Source organism: Lineus longissimus, chromosome 18, assembly GCF_910592395.1.
Source record: "Lineus longissimus chromosome 18, tnLinLong1.2, whole genome shotgun sequence".
NCBI lineage: Eukaryota > Metazoa > Nemertea > Pilidiophora > Heteronemertea > Lineidae > Lineus > Lineus longissimus.
In genome coordinates, this window is record NC_088325.1 from 13,750,111 (window position 1) to 13,773,462 (window position 23,352).

General features: G+C 42.9%; 1 protein-coding gene across 4 annotated transcripts in view; it reads left to right on the forward strand.

Moving 5' to 3' along the window:
* The window catches only part of LOC135502066 (protein capicua homolog), a 28,812-nt gene extending 6,205 nt beyond the window's left edge, over positions 1–22,607 (forward strand). Inside the window, exons 3-20 of one of the 4 annotated variants that reach the window (XM_064794557.1) lie at positions 5,516–5,551; positions 7,371–7,403; positions 9,204–9,359; positions 9,553–9,701; positions 9,935–10,120; positions 10,494–10,641; positions 11,549–11,760; positions 13,004–13,220; positions 13,484–16,016; positions 16,154–16,263; positions 16,410–16,598; positions 16,831–17,058; positions 17,335–17,684; positions 17,816–18,006; positions 18,117–18,253; positions 18,385–18,561; positions 18,784–18,939; positions 19,249–22,607. In XM_064794557.1, coding sequence (XP_064650627.1) covers positions 5,516–5,551; positions 7,371–7,403; positions 9,204–9,359; positions 9,553–9,701; positions 9,935–10,120; positions 10,494–10,641; positions 11,549–11,760; positions 13,004–13,220; positions 13,484–16,016; positions 16,154–16,263; positions 16,410–16,598; positions 16,831–17,058; positions 17,335–17,684; positions 17,816–18,006; positions 18,117–18,253; positions 18,385–18,561; positions 18,784–18,939; positions 19,249–19,613 — 5,573 coding nt within the window. In that variant the 3' untranslated portion in view covers positions 19,614–22,607. Of the gene's footprint in view, positions 1–5,515; positions 5,552–7,370; positions 7,404–9,170; positions 9,360–9,552; positions 9,702–9,934; positions 10,121–10,493; positions 10,642–11,548; positions 11,761–13,003; positions 13,221–13,483; positions 16,017–16,153; positions 16,264–16,409; positions 16,599–16,830; positions 17,059–17,334; positions 17,685–17,815; positions 18,007–18,116; positions 18,254–18,384; positions 18,562–18,783; positions 18,940–19,248 lie in introns of all 4 variants that reach the window. The other 3 variants (XM_064794558.1, XM_064794560.1, XM_064794561.1) reach the window with 3 other exon arrangements.
* Positions 22,608–23,352: the final 745 nt, after the last annotated feature.

Below are 23,352 nucleotides of genomic sequence, written 5' to 3' on the forward strand. Positions count from 1 at the left end.
AACATAATGCAATTGCGAGAGCTTACATGATAGCATGCAACTCTGAATGCTAGTTGCTACTGCAATCCTTAGCGGTGTAGCAGTTGCTGATATGTGACAGAATATACATGAGCATGAGTGTGCATACTTCAGAGTCAATATGGAGGCCACTTGTTGTCGGTTGTATATAACATGCATACTAGTCTAGAGTACGAGTGAGAGTATTATTCAGGCCTGCAGAAATGTTTAGCATTGGTCTGGGAATTGTGCCAGGAAACGCCGTACATTCCTTGGGCACCTGATCACGGCTCAGAAAAACCTGGCCAATCACTGAGCACATTACCCTGGATTCCAGCTATTTTGGGCCCAGACTGACATGTTTCCCTGATGATGTCATCAAGTTGCCATGGCAATATGTAAAGTGGGCAAAATGGCCCAGCCTGATTGGTGCACCATGTAAATGAACCTGGGCCCTGAATGTGTATAATTGGTGTGCATAAAAGAGGTCATTACAGGTCAGGGGCCTGACCGTTCAGGGTTGATCTGATTACTGGGAATAGACCGATGCAGATCAACTCCTGGAGCTGAGGGCATCTAGGGTTTGAGGGAGTTGCAACTCGGGGATGGGCTAAAATTGCTTGCCCGGCTGTCCGCTTGACCCAGTTGAGCTGATTGCATCATTTTTTCCGGGCACCATTGGGTCCAGAATCCGGGCAGGCATTGTCTTCATTGTCCATGTTATCACTATCTTGACAACTTGACGGGCAAAAAATGTATGGATGCAATTTATGTATTAGGCCCTAGAAAATGTACAATAGTACAAATGATAATGAGGTTCAATTCTTTAGGTCACATGGCTTGGCCTGGGTCTGAAAATTGGTGAAAATCTGAACTTTTTGTGTTGTGTAACCTTTTCGACCTTTTTCTTTACTTTGCGTCTGAATTTATCAGCCTGGCAGTTTTAGTGCAGTGAGACAGGCTGAGATGATGGTCCTCAGTAAGGTGCATAGAACAAATTGCAATAAATTATAGTTGTATCTTTTTCGTTCCAAGAAGTGGGTCCAGCTATAATTTAACACAGCCCAGATGAGACCCTGGTTCTGGGAAGCTGAGGATGCTTACATTAGCTCAAAGAAGAAAGCTATCAAACCATGCGTTCCTTTGTGGCCAGTTTTTTGTCAGAAATGTGTTGTTGCAGAGATGAGGGGCAGTTAAGGTTACCTCACAATGGAGGGTAATCCAGGGGCTTGATCGGCAGTGACCCTACTGGGGTTTAACTGAAATGTGGTATGTGCAACTTGGAGAAATAGTTTAACCCCCAATGTTGGAGGAGGCATAATCTACCCCTTTGAAGGTTTTGAAAAACGTTTTTCAATCTGCGTTGCAGTATTGACAAAAGTTTTTAAAATGTCCTTCGAGGACACCAGATACCAAATCTGGACATTTTTATTTCAACTTCTGCCAGTCGTTGGGCTGATTCTTGTGAATCTGTGAAAGTTGGTCTAATTCGTGCACGAATGAATTTTTAAGATTTGGAGATAAATGCCTAACTTTTCATATTTCTCCTATCTGATAATCGACAACCGACCCCTATGTGCTTGCTAATTGTTTGCCTGGAGTTTATGCATGCACTAATTGATCAACTGCTACATGTATGTATGTAGACAATTATACACACAGTGTGTTAACCCACTGTTAGCAATAAACTGAGGAAATCTGATGGTGGCAGAAATTAGGAGAGAAAAACCGAATTGAGCCTGAAGCCACCGACAGGGTCTGTTTTGCTACTTATCAACTCAAGATTGTTCACTTTTCAGTAAATTTTGAAAAATGTTTTGCATTTTCTCAATTTACCAGTTATAAATTTGATGAAATGTACTTTAGACAAATTGTGATCTAAAGCGAGATTTCCAACTCGGCCTTGAAAACGGGTGGTCTGATTGGAAGCACAAGATGTTTGCTGCCTAGACCTGCAAGTTATGCAGCAAACAATTCCCTTTCAGTCAAAATCTTTAGGCCTAAAATCTAGTGGAAAACTGGTCCGGTATAGGAATCAAGGACATTCTGAGAACATGGGTCATGCTATTGAAGATCTGCCTCGATAAAAAACAAAATGACGTTCGTAGAAATACCCTGGAAAGGTGAAAAGAATGTGTGGGCGGGAAAGATATTTATTTTGATAAGTTTTACTAAGCAAACAAAACAGGTACCCAATTTGTCATGTATGTAAACAGACTAGGTAAAAACTGTCAACAATTTGATAAGACCACGAGAGATATTGAAAGTATGGGGTCATACTTATAACAAATGTATGGCAATGGTCCCATGAGCAATGATCACTTGCACTTTGAAGCGGTATTGTGACCCTTCTTGATCTGTTGACTTGTATGTTTTATGATCCAAAACATCTTTTAGGGCAACAAAATAAAATATACGAAAACAGGATACAAAGTCAGTGCCTGTCGGCTGGGCATAAGTCTGAATAAAAAAAAGTTTTGAGAACTGCAACTTGTAGCTATAGTGAGAGAACGAAAATTGGCAAGGCCAGCCCGTGGTTGTAATGACGCCTCACCCCTCGGGACTTGACCCCTAGGAGTCTGGCCAGGTCCATGTGAGTGGTGTTTCTCTGGACGCCTCTGCACCATTGTGCTAAGGTGGAAAAAAATAACAGTGTTTGTCAGGGCACTCATCTGCGACAAAGGCTTATCAATTGGTTGTGACCTGTCCACTACAAAATACGATTCTCTTTTGTGTGGGACTTGTTTTCGTTCTATATTTAGACATGATGGCACTACAGGTGGGGATGACATTTTGACAGTGTTGGTGCTGCCACCTGGGTTTGATGTGACAAATTAAAAACAATCACTCACGTTATCTTATTTCAGTCTGCCCACTCGATCCCACATAAGTGTTGTGCGTGGTAACTGAAAACTCTGGTTATAAGGTATCAACAGTCAAGAGTCATTGCAGTATCAACAGTCGACTCCTGTGCACTCACGTAAATGCGTCAGTACATGACTGCCATCACAGGCCGCTCTTCTGAATCACGGGCGTGTGAAGATGCCAGATCAATCAGCTCGATTAACTGCACAAGAGTCTAACTTTGCTTTTGAAACCAGTTTGTCTCAGTCAACATTTTGAGCCACTCAATACCAATACACTGTGTTGTTTTTAAGAAAACTGACCATGTACCAGCTCTAAAAACTAGTCTGCGATTTAATACAAGATAAGTAGGATGACACTGTATTGAAACTGAACGTTTCAGTACTAAACATGATATTGATAATTGTCAGCCAACGCAAAACAACAGCGATACACATTACGTTTCTCCCCAACAGGTAAAACAAAACTCAGCTGCTTAGTTGATGAGATATACAATGTATCTTCAAATGAACTAGTATCAGTAAACGGAGATAATTGTTTGCCATGGTGATGTCTGGAAATATCCCAATCACCATGTTTGCCTCAAAGCTCGACACAATGGCTGTCGTACCGTCAACTTTGGCATTAGGGTATTTTTCGCCAGGCATTTCTTGTAACGTGAGTTTGTACTGGTAGGAGGATGCACCACATATTGTGATACTGGGGTTTAGTGGAGTCTTATGTAGGTGTTCACTATGAATATGACTTAAATATCTTTTAGTCCTACCCCTGACCCCCTCTCCCCCCCCCCTGCCCCCTCTCCCTGCATCGAGTATATTTCATGGTATCATTGTACTCATTCTTCTTCAGCGTTCGCTCTGCACTTGGAGGTGATTTTCTCCAGGGAGTATTCATCCTCCAGGGCGGGATGAGTGTTCATGCGTGCCACTACGGTTATGCGCCAATTGGGTTTATTGGCCTGGTGACTCCAACTTTGGCCAGAGGTTGATTCCACGCAAGCAGTGTCCTGCCCAAGTAACACATCAAATTTGTAGGAACAGTTGCGGGATGTGTTCTCGCCATTATTGCTTTTTGTTGCCAAATTACATTGTGAAGGGTGAATAATTCAAACCCTTCACATCAGTTCAACGAACATGGTTGTAATTTTATCCGATAACTTTTACGGCGTCACTCAATGATCAAGCTTTGAGCCACCCACGTGGTTGCCACGGAGACCTGCGTTGTCGGTTACGTTGGGTTACGATAGTCTTACTCCAGCTCTCACGTACGATCGTTTTTCAATCGTAATTTTCTGCCCTTTGCCATTTGGAGAGTGTTCGTCTGCGTACATGTACTGGGTATATAGATTCTAGTCATGCAAGGTGATGTTGGTCCTGCTGGAGATGAACAAAACTTGAAATTGCCAAAGTTCAGTCTCTGTTAGTCAGCATACGCTTATATGGAGGGATGATTCATCGTTGATCCAGGGGTTCACATCCCCTATCAATATTGGCCTTTCTCTGCCCAAAATGAGAATAAAAAGAATTTGTACCTTAGGCCTTTGGTTTTGCCTAGTTGTTTCGCGAATATTTCGCATGAATGAGTTGTCGTCACAGAATGGATTGTGTCCAATTGTCAAAGTTCAAATTACGTTGGGAAATGTCAGAGTTGTAGTAACTCTCTGATTCATGACGTAATTAGGTGTCCTTGGGGAGGGAGCAGGGGAGAGAGTATACTTGGGGCTGAGCAAATCATGATTGACCTTGACGGTGAAAATTTTTCATGAATTTGGTGTCTTGGGAAGGGATTGGCCATGTCGTCAAAGTCGAAATTGTTTCTTGAAAAGTCCCAGAGTAGTTGCAGTTATAGGTGGCTGTTCCACAACATCATTATGCCCAATAGGTGGAGGAAATGACAATACAAGAGTCCGGGCCAAAATTTGGTCGTTTAGATTCGGTGTCGTCAAAACTGTCCTGCCCGTTGTAAGTGTGAAAGCAAATACGTACCTTTCAGTTTGTTTGTTGAATCATCAACAAGTGTGAAAGTTGCGACTAACGTCATCAGAATACCAAAATAAATGGTGAATCACTGCTGCATCCAGGGCTAGTTAGCAACGTGCTGAATATTGAATCGACAAGCTGAGGGTGTTGTTTTGTTGTGTGCATTTCTTGCTTGGAATCTTCAATGAAATATTTGCCGTGGAAAGAATTTATTCATGAAATGATATTTCGAATAAGAGGGGGGTAGAGAACTTAAATAGGTTGTTGCCGAAGTGTATATTTGCAGGCGAAGAAAATAATTGATGTTGTTCAATTCCAAGTCTTATATCTTATCTTGGTGTGTCTCTTTTGAAATAATTTTTAAAGACGTACCAAAAAGTCAAACATTGCCCGTGCGTTGGTGTGTTTTTTGTCGGTAATTTTTGTTCCGATTATTTTCTTCCTCTACATGTTTTACTCTTTTTAGATTATAATTTGACTTTCAACGAATTTTCTTCCCACTATTCATTTATTCAACTTTCCCTGTGTAAGTTATTCTTATGTTATGGTTTAAATTTATATTCACGTATCCGTTTTTCAACTTGTTCAGTCGTTCAGTTGTCAATTTTTTTCCTGTTTGTCATTTTCTTTTCATACGTTTCCCGAGTAAACTGAGCATTTTTTTTCATTTCAAGGCCAACCCACTCAGAGTATAATGACCCTAGGCAAATGTAAGTTGTTGAATATCTGCTAAATGTTGTCGTAGATGTTGTAGCTTTCAGACTCAGAGCATGAGCAAGTTAGAGAGGTTTTGATTGGGTATGGCAGGATCAGCATTGCCTCGGGATGGCGTTCATGGCATGTGTCGTATGCACTACTTTCCAGACAAGTAATTAGTGCAAAGAACATTATTGGTTAGATGTTTGTGTGGATGGCTTTCAGATTTTCTCCCTTGTTAGACACGGTCCCCATTCAAACACAAAAGATGTTGGATCCCTTGTTAGACACGGTCCCCATTCAAACACAAAAGATGTTGGATCCCTTGTTAGACACGGTCCCCATTTAAACACAAAAGATGTTGGATCCCTTGTTAGACACGGTCCCCATTCAAACACAAAAGATGTTGGATCTCTTGTTAGACACGGTCCCCATTCAAACACAAAGGATGTTGGATCCCTTGTTAGACACGGTCCCCATTCAAACACAAAGGATGTTGGATCCCTTGTTAGACACGGTCCCCATTCAAACACAAAAGATGTTGGATCCCTTGTTAGACACGGTCCCCATTCAAACACAAAAGATGTTGGATCCCTTGTTAGACACGGTCCCCATTCAAACACAAAGGATGTTGGATCTCTTGTTAGACACGGTCCCCATTCAAACACAAAAGATTTTGTCTCCCTTGTTAGACACGGTCCCCATTCAAACACAAAAGATGTTGGATCCCTTGTTAGACACGATCCCCATTCAAACACAAAAGATGTTGGATCCCTTGTTAGACACGATCCCCATTCAAACACAAAAGATGTTGGATCCCTTGTTAGACACGGTCCCCATTCAAACACAAAAGATGTTGTCTCCCTTGTTAGACACGGTCCCCATTCAAACACAAAAGAAGTTGTCTCCCTTGTTAAACACGGTCCCCATTCAAACACAAAAGATGTTGGATCCCTTGTTAGACACGGTCCCCATTTAAACACAAAAGATGTTGTCTCCCTTGTTAGACACGGTCCCCATTCAAACACAAAAGATGTTGGATCCCTTGTTAGACACGGTCCCCATTCAAACACAAAAGATGTTGGATCCCTTGTTAGACACGGTCCCCATTTAAACACAAAAGATGTTGTCTCCCTTGTTAGACACGGTCCCCATTCAAACACAAAAGATGTTGGATCTCTTGTTAGACACGGTCCCCATTCAAACACAAAAGATGTTGGATCCCTTGTTAGACACGGTCCCCATTTAAACACAAAAGATGTTGTCTCCCTTGTTAGACACGGTCCCCATTCAAACACAAAAGATGTTGGATCCCTTGTTAGACACGGTCCCCATTCAAACACAAAAGATGTTGGATCCCTTGTTAGACACGGTCCCCATTCAAACACAAAGGATGTTGGATCCCTTGTTAGACACGGTCCCCATTCAAACACAAAAGATGTTGGATCCCTTGTTAGACACGCTCCCCATTCAAACACAAAAGATGTTGGAACCCTTGTTAGACACGGTCCCCATTCAAACACAAAAGATGTTGGATCCCTTGTTAGACACGGTCCCCATTCAAACACAAAAGATGTTGGATCCCTTGTTAGACACAGTCCCCATTCAAACACAAAAGATGTTGGATCCCTTGTTAGACACGGTCCCCATTCAAACACAGAGGACGTTGGATGTCAGGGAGTTGAAGGTGACTGTGGACTGTTGAATCCCTCATGAAAGTATACTGACCTGCTGAATTGGTTAGAATCAATGAGTTTGAATTCATATCAAGTCTTATTGTTAAAATGAAAGTTTTTTCTTCGTCTGACCTTGTGCCGTCTTGTGTGATTTCAGTATATCATGCCTCGGAGAGAGAGTCGTTGGAAGGTATAACTTTATGCATGCATATTATGCTTGCTCTGGGAAGATGTCTGTTGTTTATCAGAGGGGCCAAAAATATGATCGATGACACATTCTGGTATTTGTGGGCTATGTTGGGGGGGGGGGATCAAGTGCAGTCATTAGGCAGCCTCCTGGACACCCCTGGGATTATGGAGATCTGGTGGTGGTGGGGGGGGGGGGAGGGGCATTGCGCATTGAGCATTGGCTGAGGCGTCCAACCCCAGAACTTCAGGCAAGAAGTACACCCGGACTTAAGTTTTGGGGAGGGTCCTTAAGGCCTTGTTAGTGTGGTGTGGTCATCATGATGCCAGAGTAGGACTGGGAAGTACTTTCAGAAAAATCTGGGGTGAATGTTTGAAATGTTGTCGTATCTTAGTAGAAGTTTTGAAATATTTTATCTTCTCGTGTTTTTTTTGGATGTTTTTCATATTATCTTCTTATTCATTTTGCATGAGTCTTTAGTTACTGAGATGTTTTTTTCGAGTTAAGAAGCTTGTAAGAGGTGGCCGGCTAAAATCTAGTTCTGCCAGGTCTTAAACCCCTTTGGACTTCTAAAAATGTTTATGCGTTTTCTGTTGTCGTTTCATGTTTCTGTATGTTGTCTGTCTGTCTCTCTGTCCGTCCGTCTCATGGTCTGTTAGTCCGTCTGTCCGTCCGTTCTTTTCTTGTTAGTTGTTTTGTAAAATTGCCCAACCATCCAATAAGCTGTGTTTCACGGGCTGATAATGAGCTGCGCTTCAGAAAGAAATATTAGCTCCAAGCGTGGCTTGGCCCCTCAGGCATTCATAAACTTCCTATCCCTGCTTGCAGTGTAAAGTGTCTGGAAGGACTACATTCATTGCAAGTAGCAGTTGTTGAAATAGGCCACGGAAATCCTTTCCAGCCCCCTGGATACCCCTGGGAGTACCAGTGTACAAGCTAATCTGGTTTCCAGGTCAAATTCAGATAATTCTGGGGACTCTGAATTTTGCAGCTTGACCTTTTGTTTGGCACTAGCCTTATAAGAAAGGATAAGGAATCGACTTAAACATCCTTAATTTTCAGACGAAAAATTTGCAGATTTTAAGATGTAGGGTGGCCGGCTCCTATGAGAAGAGACTAATACATTGATAGATTCATTTCAGAGACAGTCGTGCAAAAACAATAGCAGATTTTATTTTGTGTACATGATGGGAAATGATGTTTTTCTCATGTACATCTTAGTGCATGCTTGTCTACATTTTCACACTTGCATCTTCTGTGACACCATCCATAACTCTTGCCCTAGCATGCACAGACGAACGCTTTCTAACAAATTCAAGCAGAAAAATCTAACAAAAACTGCCACAATCAGAAAAATAAATTGATGAGCGGTTGTTTATTTTCACGACTGGCAACTTCTCTGAAATTTATTTTCTGAAATTTTTGTCCTTTTCAGAATTTCACGGGGAGTTTTTCAAGTTGGAAAACACCCGAAAAATTTCATCACTCATCTTTTTCAATCATTCTCACTGAGATTTCATTCTCATCTGCTCATCAAAGTTTGGATTTTTACCTCCAGGGGGCATCGCAAACTTTCCTAAAAAGTAAACAAGTCAAGTTCTGGTGATTGTTCACTCCAAATAGCGATTGTAGCCCATGGAGTAAAAATCCTGACGTTTCTGCGGTAACAGAAATCACCTACTAACTGAAAATTAATATGCAAATTTTTGCCTCCAACGTCGTCGTCTGATTGGGTAAAGGGTTGATCTGTGTTGATTGGTGTTTTTTCAGTCGTGACAAGTGTAGATGCTCGTCCCATTCCAGTTTTTCCCTGGCACTCACTGGTCCCGTTTCTAACCAACACGAGTACGCAGACGTCACCCCCGGCAACCGCATCGTCAACACCCCAACTTCCGACTCCCACGACCACCACAGCACCCGAGGCAGTTGCAGAGGAGCAGTCCAGCCCTTCACCTATAGGTAGGTTACTTGTGCCATTTTGAGGCTTTCACACTTTAGGAGCGTGTTCTGCTCTTTGGCCAGCATCTGTCTGCTTGACAGAAAAATTGAACTAAAACTACATAATATATAAATGATGGATGGGATCTTTGGATCATGGGAAGATGCCCACTTCTCGATCAAAATATCAACCATCACTTGTCTTCACCTTCAGGTGATAAGGTCGACTTGCCCCCGGTCGCAGACGATGACGACGATGATGTCTTCGTCACCATAGACGCACCACTGGAGGAGATACCGCTGAAACGCCGGACACAGTCACTAAGCGCGCTGCCCAAGGACGACCCAAAGAGCCCAAGGAAGGTATGTAGGATTGTGGTCCAAAACCCACAATTTGCAATCACATTTGAAGTGACGAGAGGAGAGTTTCTTTCAATATCAAGAATGTCACTTCCTATGTGGCTGTAAGTGCGAGAGCATCCATCTTGATTTCATTTCCCCTTGTTAAAACTCTTGAATCAGAAAGGTTTTTTGTTGTCATTAAACTTCTCTGTAAGATATCTTTTGATGCAAGTGGTTTCCATTCAACTTTCCAGATAAAGGACAAGGAGCATATCCGACGTCCGATGAACGCCTTCATGATCTTCAGCAAGCGCCACAGGGCGTTAGTCCACCAGCGCCACCCTAATCAGGATAATCGTACTGTCAGCAAGATCCTCGGTGAATGGTGGTACGCGCTCGGGCCGAGAGAGAAACAGAAATATCACGACTTGGCCTTTCAGGTGGGTAGAAACAACAACATGATATGGCCTCCCTTATTTGAGGTTAACCTTTTGATCGAAAGGGAAACCTTGCCTAGATCACACTAGTCATGACTGCTGGGGTAAGATATAAGACTCACTGCTAGTGCTGCGTCAATCAGAGTGGCTCAATGTAATCAACCTTGTGAACCAGCAAGGTGGACTATTTGCGTAGGTGGTGTCACAGGTAGAATGTCTGACGTTATGTATTGACGCTCTTTTGATGTAAAAAGGCTACAAGTAAACACATTGTGGAATCTTACAGTTTTTCTCTAACAGAAATTGGAGTTCCTGTCATGTTTCCTTGTGTATTATATGAGGTTGTCTCAGTCTCATCTGAACTTATATCTTCTAGGTCAAGGAGGCGCACTTCAAGGCTCATCCCGACTGGAAATGGTGCTCAAAAGATCGTAAGAAGTCCAGCACGAGTTCTGCCCAAGGAGGACCGGGTGTTCCCCGGAAAGGCAGTACATCGGAGGAAGCGGGGCCAAGTCATGGACATGGTAAGGGAAGGACATCGGCTGGGTTGACATCTTGAGTGTCGGGTGGAACAGTTGGAGTTGGTTCCTTTTGTTTGTTTACAGTTGGCTGCACAGTGGATGTTTCTTTTGACAGGAACTGCCTCGGTGTTTGTTTTGTTGCATACTTTTGGAGGAATACGTGTGCACATATCTTGTGAATGGCACACAAGGGGATAACGTGGTGTTCAACAAATGATTGGTTGTCGTACCTAATTGATTGACAACTTGATTGTCAAAAACCTACCTGTGCTGCCATCTGGAAACTCACACAGAAACCAGCTCTAACTTTCCTCTGCCTCTGATGTAAGCATCAAACTATGCTTATTGTGCCTGTGGCTGCCACGACTTTAAATCAGTGCGTTTATTTTGTATTCTTTTAGTTTCGCGCCATAGTTGTTGTTCCGATTTTCAGTTTTTGTCATCTGCCTCGTTGTGTTCTCTCCCTCACACTGACTCCCTGTCATTTCACACGATTAATCACGACTTTATAGTTTGAATTGAAGGCTTTGTTGGCGAGATTGTATCTAGTGCCGAGCCAAAGGTTGAACAAATTGAGTTTTACAGAGATTTGTACACAGTATGATTCTAGTTATTGATATTTTCCATTGCACGTATTCGACCAAGTGTTCACCAGGAGTCCTATAGCTTTTAGGAGTCAATTCATTTTGGGGAATAAAACAAACAATTGAACATAAATAACCTGGAGAACACTGGGTCCAAGCAATGATGATTTAAATCACAATGATATTGAGTGTATAACAAGTGATGAGAACAATGTGTAGAAATTGGATTTTAATCGAACTTCTTCGGAGAAGTCGACTTCCAAATCAAGTTGTCAGATCAGCTTCAGTTTTTACTGTCATTTGACACGAATAATATTTCTTGCCAGGATCAGGTCAGCCGCTGCCTTCTCAAGGTCAAGGTCAAGGTCAGCGGCAAGGTCAACCCCTCCCGGCCAGTCAGATCTCACCAGGGTCGTTCCTGGCCGCGCCAATGCCGTCGCTTGGAGATTACGAGAAGAAGCGATCATATTCGACGTCTGCTGTGGATATGGGGAGTGACCACGGAGGAGGGGCAGGTAGTGCCCCCTATATGACACATGTTAGTAACTACATTGTATACGCTCGATAGGCTGCCGTGTAGTTCATTTCCTTTGTGCGTCTGCTTGAGATATGACAATCTATGTTCTTTGAAGACTGAATCAAGATCACTGTCGGTAGAAGTCGGAACGAAATTTCTAGATTATGTTTCCAGTTACACATGAACATTGATAAGTGACCTAGTATACTTATTCATCTGCATGCGTGACCAGATACAACATCGGGAACTATAGTTCAATCTTCTGCCAACCCTGGGCCGGATTCAGAGTCTTCAGAGGAGCAGTAATAAGCGTTCACTTTCGTGGCCAGTCAGAAATCTGTGAAAATATTCAACAAAGGTTATCTGTGAAATATTCACCTATTTCCATAATTCGTTCCAAATTCACGACTTTGCAGGCAAATTGTGATTGGAAATTGGTGAAGTCGTAGAGTGTGAACTTTCGTAGGAGTTTTAAAATGAAGGCTGTGAAGTGATTTGGAATTGACGAGTTTGAATAAAACCACTTTCACAGGTCTGTCAGGTGAATCTAGCTACTTGTACACATATCGCCAAAACTGCTCTATCGGTCACTGCAAGTTTTGATCCACGCTGCAAATTTCCAGCACTTATAGTCAAGCAGACGTCACAAACCCGCATTTTCGAGGTTCTTTTCCTTCCAATTTTCATTTTGTTCATTTATCTATTGTTTAGAATGAGTAAATATTTTAGATTAGAATGAGTAAACTGTAGCAATTTATTTCATTACCCCCTTTATTTTGTGATGATACCCCTCCTCAGTTTGCTAAATATTTTTATTTATATTTGCTTCTTTCCTTTTTTTATACCGTCAACTTAATGATTTGTCGTCATGGAAACTATCGATCTGTTCAAAGAAATATTCTTTTTTTGGCGTGTTTATTTTATTTGAGTAAAAAAAAAAGTTGAACTTATGATATGAGTGATTTATGGATTCTTGTAAAAAATACAAGATTTATCATTTGAATATATCTTTTAAATTGAACTTTGTACATTGTATGGAAGCCACAGTGCACTAACTGTATTTGATAGAACATAAACAAAAAAAGTCTGAAATCTTCTTTATCAACAAAAACTATCAATATGACCATTTGTTTCAAATCCTGATCATCGCTTTCTGATAGTCCCATTAAATTTCAGTTTGATTGTAGTTTTGGCTAAAAAACGTGTATTTTCTGACGTTTTCTCGAAATGACCCACGGTAACCGTGTGTTGCTGTCTTTTTCAGCTTTCACCCTCACAGCATCCGGGAAACTTGCAAGGTGCTCTGGACCAAGAGCAGGGCCAGGGCGCTATCATTCCAGCTCAACTCAAACCTTCTTCAGACCATTCCCGACCTATCGCTACTAGTGGCAATAGGCGGGATTCGGTCAAAATGGCCGCCGACGATGATGACGACGTTAGCGATGACGAGAGATTGATCATTGGAGACGCAGATGATATGGGTGAGATACTGAAATTGATCAAATTTTGTTTTAATCGAACCCCACACTCTGTGCTTGAGATATTCTTGTAAAAGTACTATTGTGACTCTTTTGATATCAGGAAGTGAACCTTTCTTCGCAGAAGTCTTTGACCTATTGCATTAAAAGCAACAACAAAAATCTTGTCCAAATTGGGAACCATTTTTAGTCTGACTCATTATATTCTTTACATAAAAGACAATTGTAAAATCATTCCTAAACAAAGATTCTAATTCAATTCTTAGATAACGATGATGAATTAGCTGCAGCCGATACTGGCGGCATCGACCTCAACTGCAAAGAACACGTCTCGGACAGCGATATGGACAGCCAATCAGAAGACGAGGCCCTCATCGAAAACAAAGCGTTTCCACAGCAACGATTCTCTCCCGTCATGAAACGCGTGTCACCGTCGGACGTCACTCTACGACCGAAGCCTATAAAAATGAAACCGGACTCGCCGATCCGGGGTCATTTACGTAATCACAGCTTACCACATCGCTCATTGGACGATTCAGTTTTATTACCCCGCCCATCTTCAAACGGTTCAAGTTTCCAACCAAAGGGGGCAGTATTTAAAGTGCATTCACCTAAAGGTAGGACCGGTAGCCTTTCTCAGTTGGACCCAGTTTACGAACCTCTTTACATGGAATCTCCTGCTAGTGATGCCAGCAATGGTGAATTATTAGTAAAAGTTTCTAGTCAGCGCCCAAATCAAGTGAAGACAATACATAATATCACTGTGATGTCAACGGACGATAAGGTGATTTTGTCGTCGGATTCAGAGACTCATTTGGGAGCCCAGAACGGTGTTGGTCCGATCATGGGCAAGATGCCACAAAAAGCTCCAAAGCCACCTCCGTTGCCAGCGTCAAACATTCCACAACAAGTCAGTAGGAGTTCGGTATCCTGGCAACAGGCGGCGCCACTAACACCTCTGACAACGCAGGTGTCTAATACGTACACGACGACATTCAAGTCGATCACGACGCCGATCCCGATCGCTTCTAAGCCTGTGATGTCACAAGTGAATAACGGCGGCCCGAAAACGCCACTTGGAATCGCGCCGCAAGTGACAGTTCAAGCGACATCACCGTTAAAAAATGTTGGCACGTTTTTTGTACCTGGCGCACCCTATATTCTCAGTGCCCCCCTGACTCCGACCGCTACAGTGAGTAGTGTCAATATTCCGAAAGCCTTGACTCCAGTGACTGCTGTACCACAATCATCGCCGGGAAATGGCGGTATGTTAACTGCAACAATACGGAATCTGGCGCCGCAAAATACTCAGCCAGTTTCTGCGCCTTATACGACACAAGCTCTGGGTCAAACGATGCTGGCTAATGTTGTGTTTAAAGGTAGTGGCTCTGGTGCCATGCCACAAAGCCCAGCGCCTCTCAGCCCTGCGCCAATCCGTGTGTCAACACCTACTCACGTGCAGTACATTTTACCGTCATTGACAGTTCAAGCAACCCCAGGGGGGAAATTACAGAACGTCCTTCACATGGCTTTGCCAGGCACGCATGTTCCAGCCGGAAATATTCAGTTGACACTACCGAGCCAAATTCAGCAACATGCTCAAATTCAGGGGAATAAGATTCAGTTGACGCAACCACCTGGGGTCAGTGTCGCTCATCAGAAGGTCATACAAGCACCCCAGAGCCCGGGCCTAGGAGTTTCACAGTCGCCTCAGCCACAAACTGTGCAAGTGATCCAAGCTCAAAGTCCAAAACAGGCTATGGTCCAGCATCCACAAGTGGTTGCCCTTAGTAACCCTTCGGTCACTGTGGCAACAAGTCAACAGATGCAGCAATACCAGTATCAAGTGCAGCAGTACCACCAAGCTCAAGCTCAGCAGCAGGCGAGGTCTCAACAGCAGTACCATGTTCAGCAGGTTCAGCAACAACCGGTTCAGCAGCCTACCACACAGCAGGTCCAGGCACAACACCCCCAATCTCAACAACAGCAAATTCAGCAGCTCCAGCGACCAGTTCAGCAGCACTCTCCTCTGCCTCAACAAAAACACCTCGTCAGACAGCAGACGATCCCTCTATCACAGCCACAGTATCAACAGCAACACGTGCAGCAACAGTCCCATGTGCAGCTGCATTCACCCGGGCAGCAATCCGTGCAACACGTGCCACAGACGTCAATGCAACACGTGCCGCAGACGCCAATGCAACACATGCCGCAGACGTCAATGCAACACGTGCCGCAACCCCAACCAACAGTGCAGTACGTGCACGTGCCACAGCATCCAACAACAGTGCAACACACGCCACAGCACTCACAACATCAGGTACTTCAACAACAGGCTGCAGTGACCCAGCAGTCCCAGTTACAACAACAACACGTGCAACAGCAGGTTCACGTGCCGCAGCAGCCAACGCACGTGCAGCAGATATCTCACTTACAACAACAGCAGTCACATTTACAACAAGTTCAGCAACAACAACAATCACATCAACAACAGCCACAAATACATCAACAGTCACATTCACAACAACAGTCACATTCACAACAGCAATCACATTCACAACAACAATCACACCAACAACAGCAATCACACACACAACAATCACACATACAACAACAGCAACAACAGTCCTATATACAGCAACAGTCACACCTTCAACAACAGCAACAGTCACAATCGCAACAACACATTCTCCAGCAGCAGACGTCGCCATCGCAGAGGTCACCGCAGCCGCAGTATCAGGTGATACCAGTGGAACAGCTGTCGTCGCATCAACAAAGACTGCTGCTACCCTCTAACAAGTGAGTATAAACTGTTAACGGTTGCATTGTTCAATTATTCTTGAAGACCTTTGAATCGAGCACAGATTGGCCGAAGTTTGAATTTGACAGGTGCCGTTTTCTATGGCGCTTTTATGGTATTCATTTTCTGACTTCAGGGTCTCCTATGTCTCACCGAACACACCCACGACGCCCAGCACTCCTCTCAGTAAGCATGGCGATGGAGTCGCACCAACATACATCAGCTACATTGCAAACGTACAGCCAGGTTTGTATTTCTTAAAGATTCCAATCCCGGTTGAAAAATAATCTCCATTATACTGATCTGCTCACCGAATATAGTGAGTACACACAAAGAACTGGCAAATGGTCTTGACAACCGGATCTAATATTTGATTGGACACTTTATTTCAGTGGGAGGCCAATCTCCCCAGCACGTCATCCTCCAGCCGCAGCCCGTTCGATCCCCGGCACCCTCCACCCCTCTGACGCCATCTGCTCCGGCCAACATCTCTCAAGTGTCCCCAGGCTCCGGTCAAACCATCAAATACACACACAATGTCCACAGTCCACCACAGAGTCACAGTCCTGCAATTTATCAAGGTAAGTGTGGTCGGATCAACTGATGAGCTTTTTGGGGCCGTGAACGGGGATTGTAAACCTGTTCCGTATCTGTTGCAAATTGTATTGGCATTTGTCTGTTAGTTGAGAAGCTCTGAATTATAGAACACTTTTTGATAGTATGAATTTTAGGTAGATGATGCATGTATGTGTTATAGTAGTTCCTCAAGTTGCTTAATTTCGGTAACCGTCATGTTGGTGCATTTCTCTTCAGGTGGGATGAATATCAAGGGAGATATCGGCTACGTAACGAGTACAGCCTCCCAGCCCAAGCCGCTGCGCGTGAAAGCATCCGTAGCTAATATTCCTGTTGCCACGGAGTCACTGCAGGCAGTAGCTCCTAGCAACAAAGCTCCAGTGACTCAGACAACTGGTAGTCTGCGGCATGAGGTGATGGAGCAGCATCCGCACACGCCGGATCACAGCAGTAGGAGATACTTCTGTAAGTATACATTCATACATTCAGGCATGCCGATTTACCATGTTTGTTGATTTGGCCAAGGCACCTCTCCTTCAGTAGTCAAAGGAGGGAAGATTGCACATGTATGTTTTGTTGAACTAGGTGTATGTATGAGTATTCAAGTTACACCCCCTTGCAATGATCAGGTGAGACTGCAAAATAACAAATGTCAGTGGGAAACTGACAACTAGATTTTCAATTTGGAGAGGAATTTTATGATCGACATTAATTTTCACTTCATCTTGCCTCCTCTTGCAGTTCCCTCCCTGAGTGATATGAACGTCCCAAGTCCCATCAGCGATCGCCCTGTTGAACCCTCAGACAGCCAAAACAATGAAGGAAAACCCCAGCGAGCCTGCAAGGGCAAACGTTACAAAGAAATCGTGGCCGAGAGTGGGTTAAAGGCGTTGAAAAGGGAGCGCAAAGTCGTACATAAATCGTCCAGTAACGATTCGAGTGATGACAAGGTGTCTATCCCTCCTCCGTCACCAACGCGGCTTCAGCCTCCATCACCCATGCAGCCTCCCGCTGCCCCGCCTCCGGTCAGAGATCCATCGCCAGATAATCGTCGGGAATCTCAGTCCAGTTCACAGATGTCAGTGCCGTCGGTAAGCTAAATCACTATCAAGGTCTGATTTCGCAATTTTAATGATTTAAAAATCTGCTATCCCATTGTGTGTGAATCCAGAGTGAGTAGTTTCCTTTCACATATTGTCAACAGTTTTCGTTTTCATTTCAGTCAAATGGCAATGGGCATCCAAAACAGAAGCCAATACCTCCCCCGATCCAGTTACCACCACCAGGGGGCATTCCAACCATCAGTATCTCAAGCAGTCCGCTCATTCCCCACAGCCCTCTCGTACCTAATAGCCCACTGCTGAGTCCACGGCGAGCATTCCTCAAACGCAATATCGACGATGGCATGGAAAAGTAAGTTATTGAAATTCACTGAAAACCGCTTGCATGGCCTTGATTCCTTGATGGGAGAGTCCTCAGAAGTTGTTTTGTTCTTGACTGATTTTAACTTTTGTCGTTTCCAGAGTTCTAGAGGATGTCGACTTCGAGCGCCAATTTGGAGAACTGCCCCAATTCATACCTGACAACTCTGAGAGTGGGACGCCACTGCCACAAAGTCCAAGAGTATTGCTGGGGACGTACAAGAAGAAAAGAAAAAATGGTAGGCTCTAACTTTGAGTCATTTCTAGCTAAGAGTAATGTTCAATGTTCTGTTCTTAAACGTAATGTTCAATGTTCTGTTCTTAAACGTAATGTTCAAATTTATATCTTGATTCTTGTTGATATCTTCAGAAGATGGAGAGGAACTGTCCATGTCGCCAAGGGTTCCTAAAGTGCGGCGAATGTCAAACAGTTCTGAATGCGGCACACCGAAGACGCCGAAAAGTGGACGATTTGAGGACACGAAGTTCTTCGGCAGTAATTTTAATTTGGATGCATTGGCGGAGGCTGCTTCTCTTCAGAGACAAGGTATGTATATCAAATTTGGTTCTTTTATAAATAGAAAACGAACGCATTTGTATTGGGGACCTAATAGCTTGTTGGGTGGCATAGCCTGGATTTCTGGAGGTTCGGTTGTTTTGTCTGGGAGGGGTCTCGATTCAAATCCTGAAAAATTCAGTGTTACGAAGATGGGGCAATGTCGGGCAAAATCTTGTAACTTATTGTGTGTCATCTCGTTTCTCTTTTTAGGTCTGTTGGCTGATTTCAGTGACTGTGATCTTGGTTCGCCCCGCACACCTAAAACACCGAGCTCTCCTGGGTCGTACTCGTCTCTGCGGCGGACCCTGGACCAGCGACGCACGTTGGTCATGCAAATGTTTGAGGAGCATGGATTTTTCCCTTCGTGTAAGTCTTAGCCTTTGTAGTTTGCAACAACTATTGCAATTATGTGTCACCACAGAGGTACTTGGGGTTGTCAAGGCTAAAAGCCTTTCCTTTCTGCTAGAACTGGGATGGATGGTAGGTACAGCATCTTGGACCTGTACATCACTGTGATTTTGCCTAAGAAAATCAATATTTAAACTGGTAAATTCTGCTGAAATCTTCCTCTTTCACTGGTGAATCTACTTAGGTTGCTTTATCCTACGTGTGTATAAACCTGGAAAGTAGAATTGTTCAGTCTGTCTTTAACATAGCTCCGTCTTCTTCTTCCAGCCCAGGCAACTGCTGCCTTCCAGAATAAACATCATGACATCTTCCCAAGCAAGCTGTGCCTTCAGCTAAAAATACGCGAAGTCCGACAAAAATTGATGGCACAGACAACATTTAGTACGGACCCGGAGAATGCCCAAACAACGAATACCTTATCGGCTAGCAATTCTGGTGCGCCGAACCAGTCAATAGGTGTCACTGGAAGCCAGGTGACGCGGCCGTCTAATCCGAATATCGGGCTGGGGACGTCCCCGTTAGTTCAGGGGAATGCTGCACCAAGTTCTGCTGCTGGTCAGTCGCAGCAGGTTGATTTGAACTCGAACACAACGGGGGAGAAAGGACCGGTTATCTTCATGGAGCATGAGTAACTGTTGATGTGTGTGATGGCGCTGTGATAAACTGCAATAAGACTGGGCTTTAACGGATTGGCATCGCTGAGGCATGTTCATGAGATAGACTTCTGGTGGAAAATGATCTGGACATTGTTTCTCGTTTGTTTGAAAGCTTGTTTAAGAGCTTTGAGCTGTATGGGTCGGACAATATCTTGTGGACACATGAGAGAATTTCTCGGAGAGTTCCTTGAAGGCACCATCAAGAGTTTGGTTGTCAAACTACAGATGATCTCACAAGTGACCAGAATCGTGATAACATGGACTGATAGCGTGTTAGTTGATGACCGTGTCGAGTGTCAGATAGAGTTTTGTACTTGTGATTGATAAGAAAAACAAAGGGAATTTCATTCTCCGCAAATTTCAGTATGAACGTCTATCTGAAACTCGTGTTTACTCAAGGATTGCAAAGATTAAGTCAGGGATAAAATATTTTTTAGATGAGGCCACTATTTTTTTATGTGCAGACTGATGCATAGAGCCTACCTAAGTAAGGATACCAGTATTTTTTCAAACGTGCTAAGCTGTGATGAATTCAAGTATGTCCCAGTTGCTCAATCAGCATTAGAGACTAGACTACTAACACTAGTGTTAGTTTAAAAACTGAGCATTATCTCATGTAGTTAATGCTGCTACTGCTAATGAAATTAAGACTTGACGTTACTGCTGTCACTGATTGAGCAACCTGGATTCCGATTGTGCGACCTGACCCAGATTGTTTATCAAATGTTTTTGACTGATTAAGTCATGTTAATGTGATGTACAGGAATTGCATGCAAACGTGGAAATAACAATTGTTTCAATGAATATTTTGCAGCAACCTGTACATAAACTTCATACAGTGATCTTTGTGAGTCGGAATTCATCTGATCAATTTTGTGTCAAATGAAAGATTCAGGATGCAAGTGTCTGGTCAGAAAGCCAATTAAGGTTATCTATACTCCGCACATAATCATTTAACATCCTTATGATAGTTACTGAAGGCATCCACCCCAGATTCTCTACCACTGGCAAATAAAGTAAGACCATTTATATTGGTACACCCTGTAGTTTATGTTTTCCACCAATATAGAAGATTTTCAAACCTATTTGAGGTTCGGTGTATGACAATGGACGGGGTAATGAAGATATGAAATGGTTCGAGTTATGATTATAAGGACAATTGGAAATTTGGTTTTATATATGAAGATTGTGCTACATGTTTTATGAATGTTTTTTGATTTTCAAATATCATGTCAAAAGACGATAGTTTGAAATGACTGGTCTAATTGGGTCGCAAGTAAGGTATTCTTACTAATGAGGCCCACCCTAATATTAATATTGAGTGCCATTTGTCAGTGAAGTTAATATTTTAAGTTCGACTTAATCTTCATTGTTGTTTTGTTGATGAGTAAATTGATTGTGTCCTGGGCTGGGTTTTACCGGTATCCATCAACCTTACCACCCCATTCCATACATAAACTCATCTTTTTAAAATGCATGAGAAGAGTCCATTCAGAAATGTGGGGGTGTTCCCATTCAATTTAGGAAAATACTCTCATAACCGCTGTGATGAGATGAAATTTTCGAATGCTTTTATGTTGTGTCGGTTATGTTTAGTTTATTCCCGTTGTCAGATAAATGATATCTAATTTGTTGTCAGTGCAGCTGACAAGTATCGCAGTGGCTACAATCTATGCCTGCCATTTCACATAAAGGACCCAGGTTGTCTTTTGCCAAACAAGGTTGGACTCCTTGTAAAGGTCGAGGTCCTGGTTTTAACTTACCGGTACCCCTGTTATCAATGCCCTGTGTCTTGTTGACCCTGACCTTGTTTATCCTGGCCTACTGGCACACTGCAGACAGACTTCGTGTATGTATTCAGTTTGATTTAGTTGCAAATATAAATACATGTGATGTAGTCAGTTTGGTCTCTTTATTGACTGCTGTAAATAGACTTCAGTTCGGTCAGCTGAACAGTCAACTCTACTAGAAGAATTAGCACGACCGAGAGGAAAGGTCACATGCTCTTGTGTCATTGTCTTTGCCTTCGCGGCATTGGAATATATTGCAGGTGTTTTGTTTTCATTGTAGGGGAAATAGACAGCAATTGGAGTAAGATCATAGCGGTGTTGATGGGCACAGAGTCAAATGTGTTGAAACAGCTGAAAACATCTCTCGAAGGAGGGGTACCTATAGTAAGAGAAACTGCCTTGTCTGTTCAGTTGGTGAAATATAGAGTGAATAGTCTCTCTAGCATGTCTGCTCTATTTACTCTACCATACTCTATAGAGGACATGTATCCGTAAACATTTGTATCGTTTCTTACATGTACATTATGTATCTGTTCATCATTATGACACTTTTCTATTTCTGTTTTGTGGGTGTGTTTCGTCATTCTACTCAAGATCTAAGTATTTACTTATTGCTGTTGTTTTGAGAAGTCTTTGAAAAACTTTGTTGTAGTTGAAGGGCTGGTGTTTGTCACTCTGGGTGGATGTAAATTTGGTGTTTAAATAAACTGGCACCAAGGGTTTAGTGAGTATCTTCTGTGCTAAATCCCTTATATTGTTGACACCAACTTTAAAATCACCCTGGGAACTTTGGATATTTCTGATTTGAAAGAAAGATATTGTTAACAAACCTGAATAATATTCTCCAAGCATGAACAAGGGTTAATGAATGCTTGAAACCGTAGCTTTACCTTGACTTTGGGCATTCCAAATAGAGTTGTGCTCAGGAAGTAGACGTAGCTACAATATTCGAGATATTTGATATGTCTGGTTGCCATGGTGTAAGTCGGTTTCCATGGTATTGTTTGGTTACCAAGGCAACTGAGGAGTAGTCTGGTATAGTGTTGCTATGGTGACCTTTCCTCCACTTAGAATATTTGACCAACTTGTATATATGCAAATGTAAAATATCCTGGTCTTTGCATTTTATGTGTTCATATGATCCATATGAATATGATTAAAAAATATTTATTAAAAAATATATCTGGTTCCTTTGCTATTCTGTAAGATCCTACCAATTGATTCTCATCCAGGTAGCCATCTGATGTGTGGTGGAATAATGCATTACCTGATACACAAGGAGAACCTCTCTACCTTGGACTGGATGAGTGTATGACCATGTGCACAGTCGACTGTTATATGGGAGTATATGTGACTCGCTCTACCAAAACTAGGCGCTTGTCGCATCTGAACTTGACAGGTTGATACGGATTTGTTGTTCATTTCCCTATTGTAGACCTTTTGTGAAATGTGACACAAAAGGTCTACAATAGGGAAATGAACAACAAATCCGTATCAACCTGTCAAGTTCAGATGCGACAAGCGCCCAGTTTTGGTAGAGCGGGTCACATGTACACCTTTCCAGAATTGGGGCGCTGAGTGTCTAAAATAGTGATGTCATAAGGGGAAACTAGGCCTTATAGTGGAGGGACAAAGGAGATAGTCATGGTTGACCAACACACTTGAATGCCTTTAATGACGGACAAGGGGGAAAAAGTTAGTTCCAATGCAAGCCATCAATTACGGGAAGCATGTATACCCTAAGTATATACTTGTCTAAGTCCCCAGTTGATTGCAACAGTACTCTGCCGTGTTATTCTCTGCTTTCTGAGGTGGCATTTCGTATGTGTCTCTGTCAATATAGGTGACTTCTCATTCCTACACTCCGAGCTATAGGCCTACCAGACATTCTCGTCATGTGAATAGTTGTGACAGACTGATCTGAG